General features: G+C 36.7%; 1 protein-coding gene across 2 annotated transcripts; it reads left to right on the forward strand.

Annotated features, from left to right (window-relative positions):
- The first annotated feature begins 611 nt into the window (after positions 1 to 611).
- Positions 612 to 20,479, forward strand: PRAS40 (Proline-rich Akt substrate 40 kDa). 2 transcript variants are annotated; one of them, XM_018012919.2, is made up of 4 exons: positions 612 to 1,334; positions 18,060 to 19,317; positions 19,521 to 19,708; positions 19,777 to 20,479. In XM_018012919.2, exons 1-4 carry the CDS (start codon positions 1,176 to 1,178, stop codon positions 19,888 to 19,890), a joined length of 1,719 nt encoding a protein of 572 aa, XP_017868408.1. In that variant the 5' UTR covers positions 612 to 1,175; the 3' UTR covers positions 19,891 to 20,479. The 2 variants fall into 2 exon arrangements, with proteins under 2 accessions (XP_017868408.1, XP_089328551.1); XM_089472425.1 differs by lacking the exon at positions 612 to 1,334 and adding an exon at positions 1,394 to 3,820.
- Positions 20,480 to 20,682: the final 203 nt, after the last annotated feature.

The following is a 20,682-nucleotide window of genomic DNA, read 5'->3' on the forward strand; positions in this document are numbered from 1 at the left end:
CAAAAAAGCAAACTCCTAACTGGACTATGGAAATGGCCTCCAAGCTTAACCCCGGCACGTGTCGGTCTTTATGAATTTCGCCCCGAGTTTCTTGTAGTTTTACTACTTCTATTTTTTTTTTACTGCCGTTCTCCGTCTTACTCTTCTTCTTTTCAGCTAGATGCATGTATTTTTGATGTTCACAGCGCAACAATTGGGGCGAATTTATAATTTAATCAAGCGCCACACAAAAATACATTTCAGCATAGCAAAGCAAGTGCAGGTGCAAGAGCAAGGAGAATCGAATGCATTTTTTATATAGGGCTCAGTAAATGTAGACAGTAGACAGTCTTAATTACAATGAACAAAACAAACATAAGCATACCAATAAAACATATATTTTTTTATAATTAAATAGACGCTCACACGCTTTTATATTCTTAATATTTAACTTGCACAAAAACAAAAAACTAATTTACCACTTGAAATTTTGCGCCAACGAACAGCTGATTGCACAGTGTAACCATGCACTGAGAAATATATCGATATTTGTAAAGAACGAGTGCGATATAATTCAGCGTTATCATTGCTCACCTTGCGTTGGCAGTGCCATCTGAGTAGACAGATGAATTTTTACGCTATCGTATGTGTTTTGCAAAAATCAGCAAGTTGCAAGCTGAAATACCGTTTTAAATAAGAACTATAAAAGCATGTGAAAATCATCTTAAACTAGCTAAAAGGCAGCAGAAAAATAAAATTTAAGTTAAGTGTCATCAATTTACATAAAATATATTCATTTTCGACAAACAGTGTGGTAACATGCCGCATAATGCCGGTCTGGCGTTTAACATTTGTGTTTACAGCTGTGCAGCGCCTTAACATAATATCGCTTAGATCCGATAATCGAAGAGTTCATTCGAAAAAATAACATTGAACGGGACGGACGCTAAAATGCTGAACTGAAGATAGTTGTGGGTGTTTTTTTATACAGTGATTTTGTACGCTCCCGCGCCGCTTCAGCCCAAAACGCAGAGGACGAACGAGGAAGTCACGCATAAAATCAAAATAAGCAAAAACTTAAAATACCAAATCAAATAATAAAGTGCAATTTGTGAAGTTAGAAATCAGTTAACGATACCGTTAAGCAACAGAATACCAATAACAACAACAACAACACCAACAAATCAAAATTCATCATGAACTCGTGCAAATGCATGAATGTACAAGTCGGCCACTCTAGTAGCGACAATAACAATAAGCCCGAAGCGATCGATTTGACTGTGATGCTTATGAACTTTAAGGAGAAACATCCGAATTTTACCTACTACGAAAAATTTATAGATTTCTTCACCAATGTAAGTCGTTGCAACATATATTTATACATATACATATCTATTCAAAAATACAAGTAGATCTAACATAAATATGCGTATATATGTATATGTACATACACATACATTATATATTTGTGCGTATATTTAATTATAAGCATTTTATCGCATTCTGCTTTATGCGCAGCGTAACCATTTTCCACGCAGCATAGGGCCTAACAACACACCCAAACTTCCACACACACACACACACACCCATGCATACATATATATGTATGCTGTGTGCGTGTGTATTATCGTTCTTTATGCTTTGTGTGCCGGCAGTGCCGCTGTTGTCTGCCTATTCTTGACACAAACACACACAGGCGCACGCATAGATATGTATGCGTCAGTGAACCAGCGTGCGAGGAGCAGCAAAACAAAATAGGGTCATTCATGAAAAAGAAAAAAAAAACACTGCCTTTTGTTGTTGGTCGGCCTAAGAAATTGCCTCTTCCTTTTGCCTGACAATTGGTACTTTTTTGTTGTATTTAATGCACAGTTAGCAGTGCCTGTGCTTGTATGTGTGTGTGCGAGTGTGTACGGTGTATATGGTGTGCTTGTGCGCACTGCTTTAATTTTGCCCTACACCTGTTTTCGCCTTCATCGCTCCTTCGCTAGAGACACCCTGTATACATACAGATATGCTCGTTTCTGCCTGTGCCGGATTTTTTTTTGCTTACTGTATGCATCTTTATACTGCTGTACCTTTCCAACCGATCGCATTTTTTTCCGCTTTGAATTTTTGCTTTTATTTTATTTTTGTGTTTAATAAAAACCATTTTTTCTATTTAGTTATTTTATTTTTATCTTCTATTATTAACATCAACTGATCTCTTAGATCAGCAGGTAATTCCCATGTGTAATTCAAAACATGACTTCATTTCGCTCTCTCTTAGACAGAAAGGCCTTAAAAATACTTAAATTGTTTAAGATTCTATGAAGAGTTCGTATATTATTTAACAAAAACCCCTTTGTATCTTTTTTAATAATACACGAGCTAATTAGAGATGCAAAAATATGATAATAAACTTATTAAAGTAATTAGGAATAATCTTGAGGATGGTAAAAACAAAAACCAAAACATTTATACAAAAATTTAGATAGGGATGTTTTTAGATTAGAATGTTGCGTTCTATTATGTGCAGAACTAATCAAAATTTAAAAATATAATATAAAGTTTGAACATATATACATATGTACATTTATATATATTTTGTTGCAATATATGCAATATGTACGTATATATCTGATAATATTTTTATAAACAATAAAGGGTAGAAAAAAAAAGAAGGAATACATCTAAAAAGATAAATGGCAGACTATCTTTAGTTAATTAAGAATAAAAACTTCTCTCTTAGCGAATGACTACTGTAATTAAAAAAAAAAAAAGAATCAATAGAATATGGGATATATAGAATATGTCTATCGTGACTCTATGACTAATGTTTGAATATCAAAAGTCGATTATTTTGACGATGACAACGCAAAAATGTACATAAAAAATTATTTAAAAAAAATAAATAAAATACTTAAGACAAGACGCGACACGCGTAAAGCTACAAAAGCCACTTTGATTCTACACTCATGCGTGTGTGTGTGTGTGTGTGTCGTTTTCAAGGTTAAATCAAATAACAGCTGTTAGTTGACCATTCTCGCCGCTTCGCCGTTTTCTTATGTTTTTGTCTTTCGCCGCTGCCCAAGCCACTAGCTGCACGTGTCACAGTTTGACGATCGCGCTGCTCAAACTGCAGACGAGCAGCTTCAACAACAATTTGATATGCATATGTTAAGCAGCTGGGCTGGCCACACCCATTGCACAAGCAATTCAAATCTAAACCCCAGACCCTGTCCCACCCCCACCTCTGGCTCTCTCCCTCTTTTGCTCTTGTGGGTTTTTGCATAATGCGTTTATTTTGATGGAAATTGAATTGTTATGCATTATTATTATTATTATGGTTGTTGTTGTGATTGTTTTGTTGCGGTCTGGAGATCGTGCAAAAGTTCTTCAGTGTTGCTGTTGTTGTTGTTGCTGAAAGCGCTGAGGCGTACAACAATAACAATAACAACTACAACAACAACAGCAGCAGCAGAAGCAGCATTAACAACAAATAGACCAAAAGTGTAATATTGAATAATTCAAAGCGCAAAACAAAGCAGCAGAAGCAAAACAAAAAAAAAACTGTATATCTATACATATAAAAAGTGAGTATTTTAATACATTCGTATGCACATGTGCGTGTGTGTGTGTGTGCGTGTGCATGCATAAATATGTATAAAAAATACTCAATGTGTGTGTGTGTGTAGCGAGCCCAAAACGGAACGCTTTTAGAATAAATTACGAAACTGACGACAAACACAAGCAAAGGCAAAGAAGAGGAAGAAGCAGAAGAAGGAAGGCAGCACCAGCAGCAGCCGAAAAATAAAAGCAACAACAACAACAGCAACCGCAAAGGCAGAGCACAAAACAAGTAAGAACGTTGCAGTCGGGCGTTACCGACTGCGGAATACTCATTCACATCCCATCAACAATTTAATAGTTAAGTTTCGTTCTAATACTGTAGAATATACAGGTTTTTCCGATTTGCCACGCCCCAACTGGGCGTAGACACCTCATTTTTGGTCAGTTTTTAGAAAGAGATAACGTTACCCTAACTGCAAAGTTTGAATGTTTACCCTAAAAAAATGTGAAAATTACAGGGTATTTTTCGATATGCCACGCCCCTAAAGAGGCGTAAAAATTATTTTTGGGGAATCGATAGAGGAGGCTACCAGTAACTCAACTATCCAAATTTGAAGCTTCTAGCTATTATACTTTAGGAGATATAAACTTTTGCGGTTTGCCACGCCCCCTGTGGGCGGACATATATCCGACAAAACTTTTTGGTCTTGGGTGATCAGTCCGAGTATATATACAAAATTTGAGGTCTCTGCCATCAATAGTGTCCAAAATATAGGAGAATTTAAAAAATCACTATATCTTCAGGTCCGATTTGCCACGCCCCCAACGGGCGTAGACTTATAATTTATCTTCAGACTTTATAGAATCATACCATTAGCTGACGTGCAAAATTTCAGCATTCTAGGTTTACAACTTTAGGAGATACAGTTTTATCCGATTTGCCACGCCCCCAATGGGCGTAGATATATCCGCCATAGCTCGTGATCTTGGGTGGTCAACGCGGACCTACATACCAAGTTTCAGCTTTCTAGCTCTTCAACAAACATGATTTCTGGTATATCGGAAAATGCATTTTCCGATTTGCCACGCCCCTAGTGGGCGGATCGGGAAAATTTTAACACTTTATAAATCGGAGATATACACGAGTATGTGTTCCAAATTTCAAGTCTCTAGCTTCAATAGCGCCGAAATAGATTGCGTTCATACGGACAGACGGACAGACGGACGGACAGCAAGACGGACATTGCACAAAACCAATATACTGATTCACTTTCGTGAATGAGTATAAAAATAAACTTGTTTATACATTTTGTTGTATAAACAAGTTTTGAGATTTCCAAACGCGACCAATGGCCAGCAAGCGACCGGGGGGGGGGTGGAGTGGTATGGGTGAGTGAGGAGTGAGAGAGAGTAGAGAAGAGTAGGGAGTGAGATAGCCTGTCATATGTAGGGCAGGGTGTAGGACAGCAGTAGTTGACAAGCAGCTTCTTCTGCAGCACTCCCGCCCCACTCAATCTCTCTCTCTCTCTCTCACTGTCTCTCTCACACACACTTCAACTGATTGTCTTTATGTATTGATGCGTAGGCCTCTGTTTGATTGTCTCAAGTTGAAGTTTAAGACGAAATTATGCATAAAAGAAATCAAAATTAAAATACAAATAAAAGCCAAATGTGGTCTGGTAACGTTATAAACAAGGCTATTTAAAGTTTTAATAGGCAAATGTGAGACGTATTCGGCGCGTGTGTTGCACTCGGCATTCATTCAACCAGCTATAAAAAGATCTATTTACATAAAAATGATCATCAGCATCAGCAATAACAACAACAACAACATTAACATCAACAGCTACGGCGACAATGCAACTGAGTTGGAGGCAACAGAAGCAGCAGCAGATAAACAGTTAACAGTTGTCAGAACATGTATATATGTATGTATGTAATCTATTCTTCTGTCTTGTCGATTCCATTTATACCCTAGTCTTGCATATTGCATGAGCACATGTATGAACTGTTATATATGTAAAAGAGTTATTCTATATATTTTAATACAGATTTACATACATTTACTACAACTGTTCAACGTATTTGAAATGTGTTTATATATTCGTAAATAGCAAGCGTAGCTTACACGTGCTCGACTGAAACTGCGGCTATATAAAGTTGTATACTAATATAATATAATATAACTATGTATGTCTAGTCTATGTCTGTTATACAAATATACGTATGAATTGGTCCCATGCACAGCTCCCAAAATGTTCTGCAATAACAGAGTGCAGACTGTTAGTGTTATCTAACAGCGATTGATGCGAAGTCCTAACATCTTCCAAGCATACACACAAACATATACAGTGACGCTGACACGGTGCTCTTATCAACATTTTTAGTTAGTGTCCAGTTTAACACCCCAAGCAAAACTCACGCTACAGACGCTTTTTTTTTTCTAGGTTATCAAACGGTAAAAATAATAACAACAACAATATAGTAAATTTGTTGCTGACGTCGCGTCGCGTCGCTTGGTTCGTGCCTTAATTGATTTATTTATGATTAGATTCATAATTAGTTGTTTTTTATTCGCATTTCTTTAAGCTCTACAAATTTGTTTATTGTACGTCTGTTGCTGCTGCTGCCTCTGGGTCTCTCTCTCTCTCTTTCACTCTCCGTCTCCCTCGCTCTCTGCATTCAATGAAATACCGCACCTGCAGACAGAGCAAAAACAAAATTATTACATTTAATTAGCATGACAAAACACTGTTAAATAATGTATATCAACTGAGGATTGAAGAGAAGAGAGAGAAAAAAAAAAACAACACACGCTTCGCTCAAAAACAATAATAAAGATATTAAAATGCTAATAGAGAGATATATATATTGTTTACATTTGCATAATTAATTTATTTATAGTTATGGCTGACGAAATCAAAAGAAATGTAAAGAAAACTGTCTGCCCACACTCAAAAGCCAATCAATCAACAAGAGAGAGAGAGAGAGAGAGAGAGTGAGAGAGTGAGACTGAGTGCAATGCAATGCAATGTTCTAAATATAGTTATTATCAAATCAAATATAAAGAACGAAGTGGAATAGTGAAAATGTGATAGCTGTAAGTGAATGAAAGAAATGGGAATTAAAAGAAGTTTTTGTTGCTGTCGAAGGCAGTTGTTGTCATCAGCTCAGTGGCATTCAAACTAGTACACTAAAAATTTGTCAATACTTGTCAAACTATGTATCGAGCCCCCACTTGTTGCTACCAACAGCTGTGACTATTAAACCCCATATAAGTTGCAGCGCCTGGCAAGCTGTCGCTGGCTGGGATTGTCAAACCTACATTGCTTGTCAAACTGCCGCACATGCTAGTTGCTCCAATGATCTTAGTTGCATTGTTTATCAAACTGTCTGGCACACTCTGGCTTATCAACAAACAAACTATACGTGACACTAAAACTGTGCAGTGTTTGACTTTTTAATTGCAATGATTTTATTAATTATCTCTTATTATAATGCATATTTGATAATACATATATACATACGTATATACTTTTTCTAATCAACATTTTAATATTTTTGCATGACGAGCAAATTTCAAAGATTGTTTGTGCAAAATTATTTCATTCTCAAAAAGTAAAAAGAAACCAAGAGGAAATATAAATAATGAGTAAAGTAATATATATTGAGTGAATTTTGTAAAAGAAATGTTTACCTATATTATAAATTAGAATAACAAATTATCACATATATCGATATACATATATATGTATATATATTTGGGTTATGCAAACGTTGTAAATTTTGCTTCTGCCAGCTTAAAGGACAAGGAAAAACTTTGACTCTAACAACAATAATAAACCGCAAAATTGAGTATGCAAGGTCACCGTTACTATTAGTGTAAGAAAGCAAAGCGCTGTTGCTCTCACCCATTCTCCCAATGACGTGCTCTCTCTTTCTCTCTGTCTGCCACTCTTTCTCAGTCAAGCAGAGCAGCGCGTGTCGCTTAATTGAAAACCAATGTTAATCTTTAACAAATATAACCTTGACAGCACCAGTAGCAGTAGCAGTAACAGCAACAACAATTGTCCAATGCTGCCAGACTGTTAAACTTTTAACCTCTTAACAGACGTCGTTGTAGCAGCAGGCGTTGACCACATGCACTCGATTGGCCGCCTTTGCCAGTGCTGCCAATTTGCATGTAAACAAAACTATAAATTCACAAATGGCTAAAAATAAACTACTACAACAACAAGAACAGAAACAACATTCGCATGGCGAATAGAAAATGAAAACACCTTCTGGCACAGCACAGCTTTAATTTAATTTAATTTATTCAGAATAATTTGACTATATTAATTACTCTATGTATATATTTATAAATATTGCTTGCGTGTTTTAAGGGGTGATTTTCGTAGGGGTTTATGGCCTCCCTCTCTCTCTCTTGCACGCACAGGCGCTGAATTTATGTCAAAAAAGATTTGTTGGCTGCAAATAAACGTAAAACAAACAAAACAAACGCACGCAAATAAACACACGGAATACACACACACACACACCCAAGCAAAGTGCACCTAGTATACACACACACGCATAGATAAATGAGAGTGAATAGCAAGATGGCGCAGTTAGTAAACAGTAGCTCAGCTGTTGTCATACAGTTGCAGAACTGTTGCTTAACAGTGACTTACCTGTAGCGCCTTGAGCTGCTTTAACAGTGCTCTAAATGTTGATCTTGATGATTAGCTGCGCTGCTTAACAATGACTCAGTTGTAAGACGACGGTGTTGAAAGAGGGCTTGTCTTTATTTATTCTCCTTTTTTACATATCGTTCAAAAGAGAAACTATTAATAGCCACGCTTATCGGGGCTTTCAGTTAGCCACCGAAAAAAGAAATAATAATAAGAATACCCTCAAGCAAATGTCAAAGCGTAGCCAAAAGATGAGATCATACTATAAACCAACAATTAAGTGCAGACAGTCACAGAAAGCTCACACACACACACACACGCACGTACACATTCGCGCAAATTTGCCGCTGTTTGTATATTTAATTTGAGTTAGACACACACTCGCATATATACATATAAAGATACACACACACACACGCATACAACTCTGTGTGTTAAAGATATGGCAATAGGCCCAACTCTATGAATAAACACAACGCACGTCAAACGAAAATTGTTTGTCAAAGTTTTTCGATAACACGCCTCAGCCCGTCGAGCCGGCCCGCCCTCTCGCTTACTTGCCACTAGGCGAGACTATAAAAAAATATATAAGAAAGAGTATTATGGGCGACTATATGATACCCTATACTAAGTAGAAAAATAATCGAACAGCTGCCCTCAGAAAAGATTGAAAATTTATTTGAAGTTATTTCGTAATGATAATAATAGCATTTTAATCATTCCAGCCCTGTGTTGAAAACGATATATATCGATCTTCATAAACTGTATATTTCAGTCTGTTAATAATATCAAGATTTGAAAGATTTTACTGTAGCAATATTTTATCTGAATTTTAAATGATATCCTTCTTCTACTCTGGAACCTGTTGAAATTTAAATATAATCTCTCTCGGCTAATGCATTCTTGCTATATGCCCGTTGTTATTCAAAATTTGCATTAATTACAGGGTATACAAACCGGACCCGGTCCACAACAGCCAGCCAGTGTGTAAACAATGTTGCGCTTAATTTACTGTTATGCGCACGTCTACCTGGCACCAGGTCCATGGGCTTGAACTATTATAATGCACACTCAATATATATACCTAGGGCGCAAATATAGCCCTAATTTATATATATGTCTATAGAATAGAGGTATATATAGGTTTATAAACATATGTCTAATCAGACGCCATATAGGCATTAGAAGCTCGCGAGCCCTCAGCACACGTGTGCACGTTTTGAGCTGAGCAAATGTTCCTTTATTAGTAAATAACTATGTAAACCTTTAATCATAGATTGGGGGCCCTAGACTGCCGGCAGGCTCGATGCGAGTTGTTTGTTTGGGTCTGGCTGACTTATCTGTCAGCTTTTCCATTTGTTTTCAAACGACATTGAAAGGCTACACATACACGGGCTGATTGCACTCACTGATAAGGAAAGCTAACCCAAAATAAAATAATAAAAAAAGACCAATGATTAAGGTTCGATGTGAGCGAAATATCATCGAAATAATGACTCAAATTCGATTACGCAAATCTCGAGGCAATCGATTGCACTTTGAACAAAGTATTGAGTCAACTCGAGTCAGTTCCTTTATAGGAACGTACATAAAAATGCAGTAAATTAACTTCACAATCCATATTTTGACATAATAGAATTATTAGAGTATCAAAAGTAAAATATCTTTGCCAAAAAGATAAAGCATGTAATAAAAACGTTTTAAAAAAAACTTAACAGGCCGATAAGCTGCTAAATGTTGATAAAATGTAAAAAATATGTAGATAAAATGCCAAAAGAATTCTGATTATCCTTATTACTTTAAGGAATAATAAAATATGCCTAAGGGCCTAATACATTCTGAAACTGATTAACTAAATATAATTTAGTTGTTGCTAGGTATCCAAAAAATATTCCAGAATATTCTCTCATAATGTAAGAAATCTAATTTATTTTAGGGACTGCCAAGAGAGAAAGCGAGAGTATCATAGACAAAAACTAGCTTCAATGCCTTAGATCAAATATATATAGCCATACACATACATATATCCTTTTGTCTTTGTGTGAGTCATCATGTAAAAGAGCCATGTTCAAAACCGAAGAGACCAAAACCTAAAAACCAATGGAAAATTTTTGCTCAGCACCCGGCACCAAAATAGCAAAAAACACGAAAAATAAAAGCGGGCAAAAACACAAAAGCAAAAGCAAAAACGAAAAAAGCAAAAACTATAAAAACAACAGCTAAAATGAGAATAAACGGAAAAGAATCGGAATCCGAATTGCCAATTCGTTCGTAATCCAAAAGAGAGGCAACTACGGCATGCTACGCCTCCAATCGCCACGCCCTCTCCTCCCACCCCGCGCAGTCGCCAAGTCGTCGAGTCGCTATGCGCGCGTGCTTCGCCAGGGCCCCAGCTGTCTAAAGTTGTTTATGATAATAGCCCCACCGACTGGGCAAAATGTGTTTGCGCTTTCCGAAAGAAGAAGAAGAAGAAGAAAAAAGAGAAGAAAACAAAAAATATAAAAATCGAGCAAAAAATCAACAAAACCGAAGAGGCAACAAAATAAATACAGCGAAAAATGGAATTATTTTGTGAGCCGAACTAAGTCACAAGAGCAAATCGAACCAAAAACGAAAAAAAAAAAACCCAAACTAAAGAAAATAAAAGCAGAAAAAAAGAAAACAAAAGTTGAAAATGAAAAAAAAAAAAAAAAAAAACAGTCAAGCAAATCTATAAAAGATTATTTCGTAGTTTCTTTTGTGCGTTGATTTGTTTACAACTTATTTTCCTTTTCTCTTTTCTTTTCTTATACTCGTTCATGCTAGCAAAGCGAAGTATATTAGAGTCTTGTACTAAAGTTAAGATTAAAATTTAATTATTTTTGCCCACTTCTTCATGGCGCCATTAAAGCTAGAGACTTGGAATTCGAAAGTTTATGTCCGGTGTAAAAATACTAGATAAGAATAACAAGTTGAGAGAACTACGCCTATATATTTTACAGTTTTATAGCTAAATTTTGTGAAATCTTGTCTGGGATCTAGATTAATCAATAGCTCTATAGCCTAAATACCTTTAGAGTAATAGACATCATAACTATATAAATAATATTATCTATTTATAAAAAATTCATACTTATCAGTTGAACAAGTATTGTGCAGTCAGTTAAGCTTGATTTTTTTCATTTTTGGCTAATGAATCGAAATGAGCCGAGTTATCACAAAGCAATAAAAAAGTTCAACGAAAATAGAATTGGAAAAACAAAACATAAGCTAATTTAGGAACTGAAGTGCGAAAGAGACCGTGGAGGAGAGAGATGGCGGTAGGGGTTGAGAAAAACAAAGGCTAAAGATTAATCTAAAATTTTCATTGTTTCAAGAGTAAAAGCTTCATATTTGCTCTGGGCACATGCAACAATAGCTGCGACCTAAGATTGCCAGGCAACAAGTTATATTAACAGCTGCTATTTAACATGGCTATGTAGTATCTTAACGGCTGCTATTTAACATTACTGTATTAAAAACCTCTTAGACACTACTCGTATAAAGTGTTCTGTTCTGTTAATTTGTTATTCTTTTGCTGCAAGCCTTCAAGTAACTGTTCTACTGCACTCCTTAACAGACCATGTAACGATTAGCCTTGCTCTGTTAGCTTTGATTACAGTACCTTGCTAGACGAATCTCTTACGAATATGCGTTACAGTTTAATTCGCATGTTTTTTGTTGTTTCGTTTCGTATTGTCGCGCGTGGCTAATTGAAGCGCTGCGTATTCGAGACGTTTAGAGATCGAGTCACAGTCACAGTCCCCATCGTAGTTGCAGTCGCAGTCTGCGAATCACTTAGTTAAAACTAACGCCTTGGATATAATTAATGTCGGGCCAATCAATTATAGTTGCCCGACCAGACTCGGTTAGCCCAGGCTCAGACTCCGCATCACAAACAACAACAATAACAAATAAATAAATTATGCAAACTGTGCAAATTCATATTTGAAGTTGTTTTCGTATTTATTTACTATTTTATTTTTATGGCAAATTCTTCTCTCAGCCGTCGCCTTTCGTCTGCGGTCCAATGCAGTTTGTTTTTATTATTTGCGCTGTTGCATAACTCGAGCGAGCTGTTAAAATTGTTGTTTTATATTTCTCCCTCAGCGCAGACAGGCGTTAGGGGGCGGCTTGGGGAGCGGAGGCGTGGCGGCTATAGCCAGACAGTCTGATATGAATACCAATTGTTTTTGTTTTTGTATGTTTTTGTTCGAAGCACATTTTTAAGTGTGCAGCAAGCAGTTGAGAATGCATTCAAGCTGAAGCTGCTTGAACAGTTTGAGCTGTGCTGTTTGATTAGATTTGTGAGGGGCAATACAGTTTGAAATGCATTCAATTTTATTTAAAGCTAGAGTTTTCTAGCAGTTAAGCTATAATGTTAAGCCTTAACAGTCAGCTCATGCTGCTGTTAACTTACATTCTTGCATTTTATGAATGATTTACTTACATTCTTGCTTACGCTCTTTTATTTAACAGTCACATAAATCTTAACAGTCTCATTTCAAATAAAGCTAGCAATGCAGTCAGCTGTAAACAATTGTATGTAATGTTAAATTAAACAGCAAACAGTAAATAGTAGCAGTTGCAGCTGCGGCAACAGCAACTCATTAAATATCAATTTAACAGCAGACACCCCTCTTATTATTTACAATTGGCGGTAAAAGTCAACTGTTAAACATTTGCCGCAATTTAAATAAAATAAATATATAAAAACATTTATATATATAAATACTTTTTGTTTTTTGCAAATTGATTTTCGATTTTCGTGGTCAGCTGTTGTTGCCTGACGTTACGTGCGGGTCGGCACGTTTCTGAAGGAGAAGAAGAAGAATCAACAACAGCAGCAAAAGTAAAATAATAAAAGTGCAAAGAGGAAGCAGAACATGCGATGTTTTATTTATTATTATTTAACATGGCTCGATTAGCATGCGTTTTGCTCTTGGCCATAGAACAAATACGATTCATCAAATGAGCCATAAATATACCGATACATGTATAAGAGTGTATGTATGTATGTGGGTGTATTTGTGTGCGTCTCAATATAAATGGCATTTTAATTAGACAGCAAGTGCAGGGAGCGGACGCAGGCGGTAGATGGCGCCACCAGCACATAATTAGCAACAACAGCGACCGCATTTAGTTTCAATTAACAAAAAGTCAACAATTGTTATTGCTTAGTGTTAATTAAGCGACAACAGCAACAGCAACAACAACAACAACAAGCAGCTGTTCACTGCTGCTGCTGGGCTTCAATTGTTATTGCCGCGTGGGGAAGTCATTGACATTTTGCACACAGCAACAAGAGATGCGCGTTACAAAATGCTAGTATTGCCAACTTGTGCAAACAGACAACAGAGGGCGTTAGCGCAGCAGCGTGAGCGAGCGAGTGAGAGAGTGGGCGGGTGGGCGAGTGCGGGCTAACGGTTGCAGTTGTCAGCATTTAGCAAAAGTGTGATAAAGAAAAATCTATGAGACTAAGAGAGATGAGTATGCCCGACTAGGAAATACCCTGCAAAGTGTTGCACAGTATTATTAAATATGATGTTATATGTCTTAAAGTATTTTAATAAAAAATATATAAAAATAAATAAAATATGTAAATATATAAAATATTAAATGTGATGTTATATTTGTTAAAGTATTTTTTGATAAATAATATCTAAAATATAAAAATGAAAATAAATAAAATATGTAAATATATAAAATATATAGAAAATGTGCTAACCTGTTTTTACTGACTCTTATCTACTTTCTCTGTCGAACTATTTCTTTCATAATGATAATGATAATGATAATGTGAATAAGTCTCTTCAATGTCTCTATATACCTTCCGAACACACTTTCATATTGTACAGGGTATCCTAACAATGCGACAAAGCCTTTAGACATACGGGCTCCGTGTCTCGACATGTTTAGCTTACCATAAAAACTGTTTGTAAATATGGCTGTAAAGGCTGGCAAATCGACAACACAAGAACTGTCTCTAATAGCAATGACAACAGCTCATAAAAATTGCAATTGCTGCAAAGGCAACAACAACGACTCGAAACTGATATGACTGACTAGAAGAAGAAGAAGAAGAAGCTTGCTAAAGCATGGCCAATAAAATTGTCTATATGTCTATATATATATAAATAAATAAATTTTGCTATGTCTGTGTGAATAAGCTTAAAGGCGCGTCCAAAACACACAAAACAACACTTGACATTAATGAATGCAATCGCTTTGTTGCTGCTATTTGCACACAAAAATAAAAAAAAGCTGAAACGAGAAACGAAAAAGCAAAAGCAAAACAGTACATAAAAATTAATAATAGTCTTGGCTGATTAGATATTACAGCACCAAGTAAACAAGTCGTTAAAAACAATATGAAAATCTACATGCACAACAAATTTAATGTACTTGCATAGGCGACACAGACTGTGCCAGAGGGCATGGTCACACTGGCAAGGCGAACATAATTGATATTTAGAAGGAATATCAAAATATTTACATAAGAATACAAATTAATGGGCCCAGCTGACAGAGACAGAGAGCATGGTCACACTGGCAAGGCAAAGTCTAGTAATTTATATGAATAAATATATAAATATTTATAATTATTATATATATTAACTATATATTTGCACTACATTTAACTAGTATCAAATTTACTGAGTCAACAATTTATCGATATCGAATTGATATGAGAATGTCAATAATAATTATGTAAAATAATAATAATAATAATTATTATTAGAATAAAAAAAATCTGCAATATATATTGAAATTTTCATACGTTGTCACAGTTAATCGATAAATTATTGAAAGGTTTTTATTTACAGAGCAGATGTTATCTTTTGTAAAATGCAAATGTTAACAAGATGTTAAATTAATTGTCAATGCTTTAAGACATTGATTAAGAATCTAAACAAAATGTTAACAATACATGGGCTTAAATATATATTTACATATCATATAGATTAATTAATCAGCAGATTTTTAGGTCACATTGTTTATCCAGCTCTGTTCGCACACACACACAGGCACTCACATAAATACACACACACGCATCACGTGTACATAAACATTTTGGCTTTGGTCGCAATTGCAATGGCAAATGCGGAAGCACTTAGATAATGCTCACAAATAATACGAATCACACACAAACTAATCTACATATATACATACTACACGATATATACCCTATATATGCATGTATTTCTTATATCAAACACAGTTCGGACAGCTCGAACATGTACATTTTATTTATGCGTTTAAATTCCACCTGATGATGATGATGATGATGATATTGTTGTTGACAATACTCTTGGGTATATTTATAGACTAAAGCCATTCAAAATGATTAAGCTGGGTATATAGCTTATCTGAATGTGAATGTAACAGGCTTAGCATGAGTACATAAACCTATATACATATATATATTCGATATGTCCGATAATTCCTCTACAGCTTACTGTAAGATCTATATATCTATATCTTACAGTTTCCTTATTTCGAAATTTAGATTTCTGAAACATATTCATTTGATGTATACATTATATTATACAAATATATATTAATCTACTATAAAGTATAAATGACTTTAGTATTTGTTTTAATGCCTATTCACTCCATTAAATAGGTCTGGGTATATGTTATGTTTGATACTACCTGTTAGATTGCTCTCACTCGTTATATATACACATATACACATATATATTTATATACATATATAATATATCAATCTACATAGTTCGCTCTAGAGCGAATGCTGACCAAAAGCCAAGCCAAGCCAAGTCAGACCGACCGACCGACAGTTAGAGAGAGACAGAAAGCACATTGTCATTTGATTTGTGTTGACGTTTGCATTTTCTACCTTAATTCAATTTAATTTTTACTCAGTTGAATTGCCGGGCTGGTTGTTTGTTTGGTTAGTTCATTGGTGGATGCCGCAGAATGAGCAGAGGCGAAAAGGGTATTAGGGTATTGTATTTAAACTAAGTGTCAAATTTAGCATTGCTGTCACACAGCCAACACGTGCTATGCTCACAGAAGCAACAGCAATAGAGCGACTATCAAATACCCTAGGAAATTGAAAATGCTAAAATTAAAATAATTTTTTAGGAAACTTAGGAAATTCGCATTCAATTGTCAAATATAGTTTATAGAAAGGTATATCTGACTATGACTATACCTCTACCATTCACAACTTATACCTGTATAATATGTTGATTATAAATACATTACATTCTATTTATTTATACCCACCATTGTAATCAAAAGACCATTTGATGTATTTACCTTAATGCTATCTTTCAAATCTTGCTCTCTGTCTATCGTCTGTCTGTCTGTTCGTCTGATAGACAAACGTTTGTGTTTTGCTCTTGACAAAATTTTTATTTCTACACGGCAAGAGAGTGAGACTGAGGGAGAGGGAGCTATCTCTGATTGTGCCAATAATTATGCTGCATGCAAACAAATAAAACTGTTCTTTGGCGTATACGACTAGAAGATATCCTGCAAACTGTGCTGTTGTCCATATATGTATACGTAGATTTAAAGCGCAAACTCTTTTCGTTAACAAAACAGTATTTTATATATTTAAATTAGAGTTTTTATCTTAAGGCGAATCTATAGCTCATCTATATAGAGAGTTAAATTAAATAGGCTCGTGTTGCTGATCTAATATATCAATATATATATGTATATATATATATATGCCTTTACCTACACACCGATTTCCTCTGCCCATTATATACTCACATCAAAGCGTATTACCCCATTTACCCACAACTGGCAATGAAATAGGAGAAAGAAAATCAAGTAGTGCTGTTGCTTTTTGGAGTCTACAACATTTTGCCATTGCACTAATTGTTTGTTGTTTACCTCGATGGCTCAGTTTTTCGCTCTAGTTTTGTTCTTCATTTTTTGATAAGGCGCTACAAGCGACGCCCACTTGACATGAACATTCTCTGAAACATAATTGACAAATTTGCACTTGAACTACTGTGCGATGTGCCTCAACAAATATAAATACAAATAAATATATTGATATAGGTATAGATATAGATTTTTACCTATGTGTGTACATACTCTAAATAATTTATTATTGAAATTTCAAAAGAATTTTTCCAGCTCGCACAGAATTTATAGGGTATGTATTTGCTTATCGGTCGCGAAAAAAAAATACACTTAGCGCTAATCAGCCATTGACCAGTAGATAAGAAATGAGCGCACCAAAAGGAAATCAACTTTAGCGCTCGATAATTAATCAGCAATTATTTATCAGTTCTATCGATATATTTGCCAACACCTAGGAAATATTGTGCAAGTCTCCTCTTATCACTAGCTTTAATCAATGTTCATTGATCAACATTGGACAGCAGACAGTTTGGCGAAATTTTATATTGTTATAGCGTATATGGTATATTTTTTGTATGATCTAAATCAATAGTCAGAGTCTGGCTAGACTCGAATCAAATTCAATTATTTCCTCTATTGAAATGTTTTTATATGTTTGACCCATATTGCAAAGCTAACGGCAATTTCTATCCATCTGTCTGTATGTCTCTGACCCACTCTTTCTCTCTGTTCCTCTCTCACTCATATTCTTTCATAATTGTTGAAATCTCGCTTCAAAACGTACTTTCTTAAAACACGCCTTTCTCTGCGATTTTCAAAATATCCAGCTAGGACCACACAAAATATTAATCAAATATATTTAAATATATGTATTTATAATAAGTTTTAATAAATAATCTATCTCTCTATCTTCTATATTACAATCTCACTTTGATCAATATTCATGTAAAATAAATTATAATTAATACTCGTTTTTTCTTTTACTTATAGGCAATCGGCCCTATTCAGGATGTGAGCATAAATATCGTCCATCGTGAATTGGTATACACCTTACCCTTCGATGAGCAGAATGAGAACTGGCGCTTCTACATGTGCATGAACTGCACGGACGTGGTGTTTGGGCGACGCTCCGAGGGTGAAACGCCGCTCAATGGCTGGTACATCAATGCGAGTCTGCGGTGCACCGAGAAGGATCTGATGTACAGATGCAACGACAAGTCCTATTCGGAAGCGTTTAAGATCCTGATTCCGGACTTTACAGCCCTGGCACCTGAGGCAGCTGAAGCGGCCGTAACATCCAATCCGTTCATTGACCCCACTCTGAGCGACAGCCTGCTGCAGCGCCTTAAGATACTGGAGAACTGTCACAAAGAGGGCGTGGAGGCCGAGATCAAGGCGACCACGGAGCGCGTCGAGCGGTACACGGATCAGCAGTTTGCGATGCTCAAGAGCTATCAGGAGAAGGAGAAGCAGGACTACGCGCTCCTGAAGCGCATCATCATGCAAGTACCTGACAGGGCGCTGCAGCTGCTCGACAATGGCCAGCTTGCTGCCCTGGAGGTAACGGGTGCCGGCAACGTCGGCGGGGGGTTGGGCATGGGAGCTGCAGCTTCTGCCCAGTCAACGTATGGGGCTCGACGCCGGAACACGATTAGCAGCCGCCGCGACTTGGGTATGCCGATCACACCGACCACGCCCTTGGTGGGTGGGCCGCCCAACTTTTTGGCGTTCACACAGGAGCCACAACAGCAGCAGCCGCAGCAGACGTCGCAGCCGCAGCCTCAGCAGACGTTGCAGCCGTCGCAGCCGCAGCCGCAGCCGCAGCAACAGCAGCCTCCGTTACCTAGCGCCACAATTTTGAGTGCGCGCAAAATGTCAAACTTTGATACACCGCCTGCCACACCAGAAGCCACGCCCATGAGCGTGGGCAACAGCCCCACCTTTAGGCAGCAGCAGCAGCAACAGCCCTCGGCATTGGCCAGCAACAGCCTGCTGCCGATGTCGCCGGCTGCTGCCGCTGATGATCCCGACGAGTGTCTATTTGATCTGGAGGATGTTGATGGACCACAAGGCCACACATCCCACAACTATCAGCAGCAGCAACAGCAGCAACACCACCAACAGCACCACCACCAATATCAGCGACTGCAGCAGCAGCAGCATCAACAGCTGCAACACCATCAACAGCAACAGCAACAGTTGCTAAATCAGCACGAAGACAACATGAGCGATGCAGATGAAGCAGAGGGTAAGTCAGCTGAGATGATGTGGGAGTTGAAAAGACTATATATATGTAATATGTATATGTAAGAGTTTCTATTGTATACCCAAGAGATTCCCCTGAAACTCTGCTTCGAATTGGAAGTTCTCTTAGCTATATTATGGTATATTGATATTCTCAATCAATTTATCAATTTATGATTCTATATATATCCCTCTCTCTTGTTACAGATGCTCTCGATTTGGATAGCTCAGTGGCCATTGCGATGCATGGAGGTAAAGGGCGAGGCTCTTCAACGGCGCAGATGCATTTTGCGAATTACGCACGGAGTCTGCCCGTTGAGATAGCCAATTCTCCGCTGGCGGAGCGTGCCAATAATAATAACAATCAGCAGCATGTGCTGCTCGAGGATGAGGAGGTGAGTACAGTGAATACTAGCTAAAAGAGAATATTATATTTAAACATTCTCATTCTCTCTCTCTCTAGGTGCTGGACAATACGGTGGATATTGCAGCTAGCATCAAGGCCTTGGCCAAGAGTGTTCATGGCGAGGCGGTGTTTGGTGACTTGCCACGCCCACGCTTGAGGTCACAGATCTAATAGAGGAGGGCAATGGAACCAACCACACCAACAACAACAACAACTACAACTATGTGCACCATAATTTGTTAAAGGAAAAGTGAGGAGCAGTCCTCAGTTGTTTATGCTAAACTAAATTAGTTTGCTCAAGTTAAAATTTGGACTCTTGAAGCGCCTTCATCCAACACATACACACACTCACACACCCACTCACGCATACTATGTGTATATGCATATATACACTCACATCAACACACCTGCATAGGCATATGCACCCTAAACATTTAATTAAGATACAAGAAAATCAAATATGTTGAAGCAAATTCATGTAATTTTTTCTCAATTATCATTTGGAAATACTTTCTGCTTCCCTTCTACATATATATATATATTTTCTGATAAGTGAAAATGTGTATTTTCTTTTGCAACGTATGAAAAGTGTCAACGGGGCTGTTGTTGGCCACCGTCACATTTGCAATCAATTAACTGATGATGTTGTTAGTTTATACAATGAATTAATTATATATCTCTATGCATACAAACTACAAAATACAAACAAAACAAATACAAAAAGTGCACACGAACCAAAACGTGGTTAACTGTAAACAAATTGTTTCTTTTTATTAAAATATCGAATTCTTTTGTAAATATGCGCAAATTATGCCATCAATCGGATATAGGAAACTGAAACTGGAATCGGATTTCGAATTGCTCAAGTTTTACCAGACACCCAAATAAAACAAACAAATTGTTTCCCATGCGTTACTTGGCTAATAATAAGAAGAGAGATCTTACGTGTGTAATTTATACTTG

Source organism: Drosophila arizonae, chromosome 5 (assembly GCF_054131065.1).
Source record: "Drosophila arizonae isolate 15081-1271.41 chromosome 5, UAZ_ARI_1.0, whole genome shotgun sequence".
Lineage (NCBI taxonomy): Eukaryota > Metazoa > Arthropoda > Insecta > Diptera > Drosophilidae > Drosophila > Drosophila arizonae.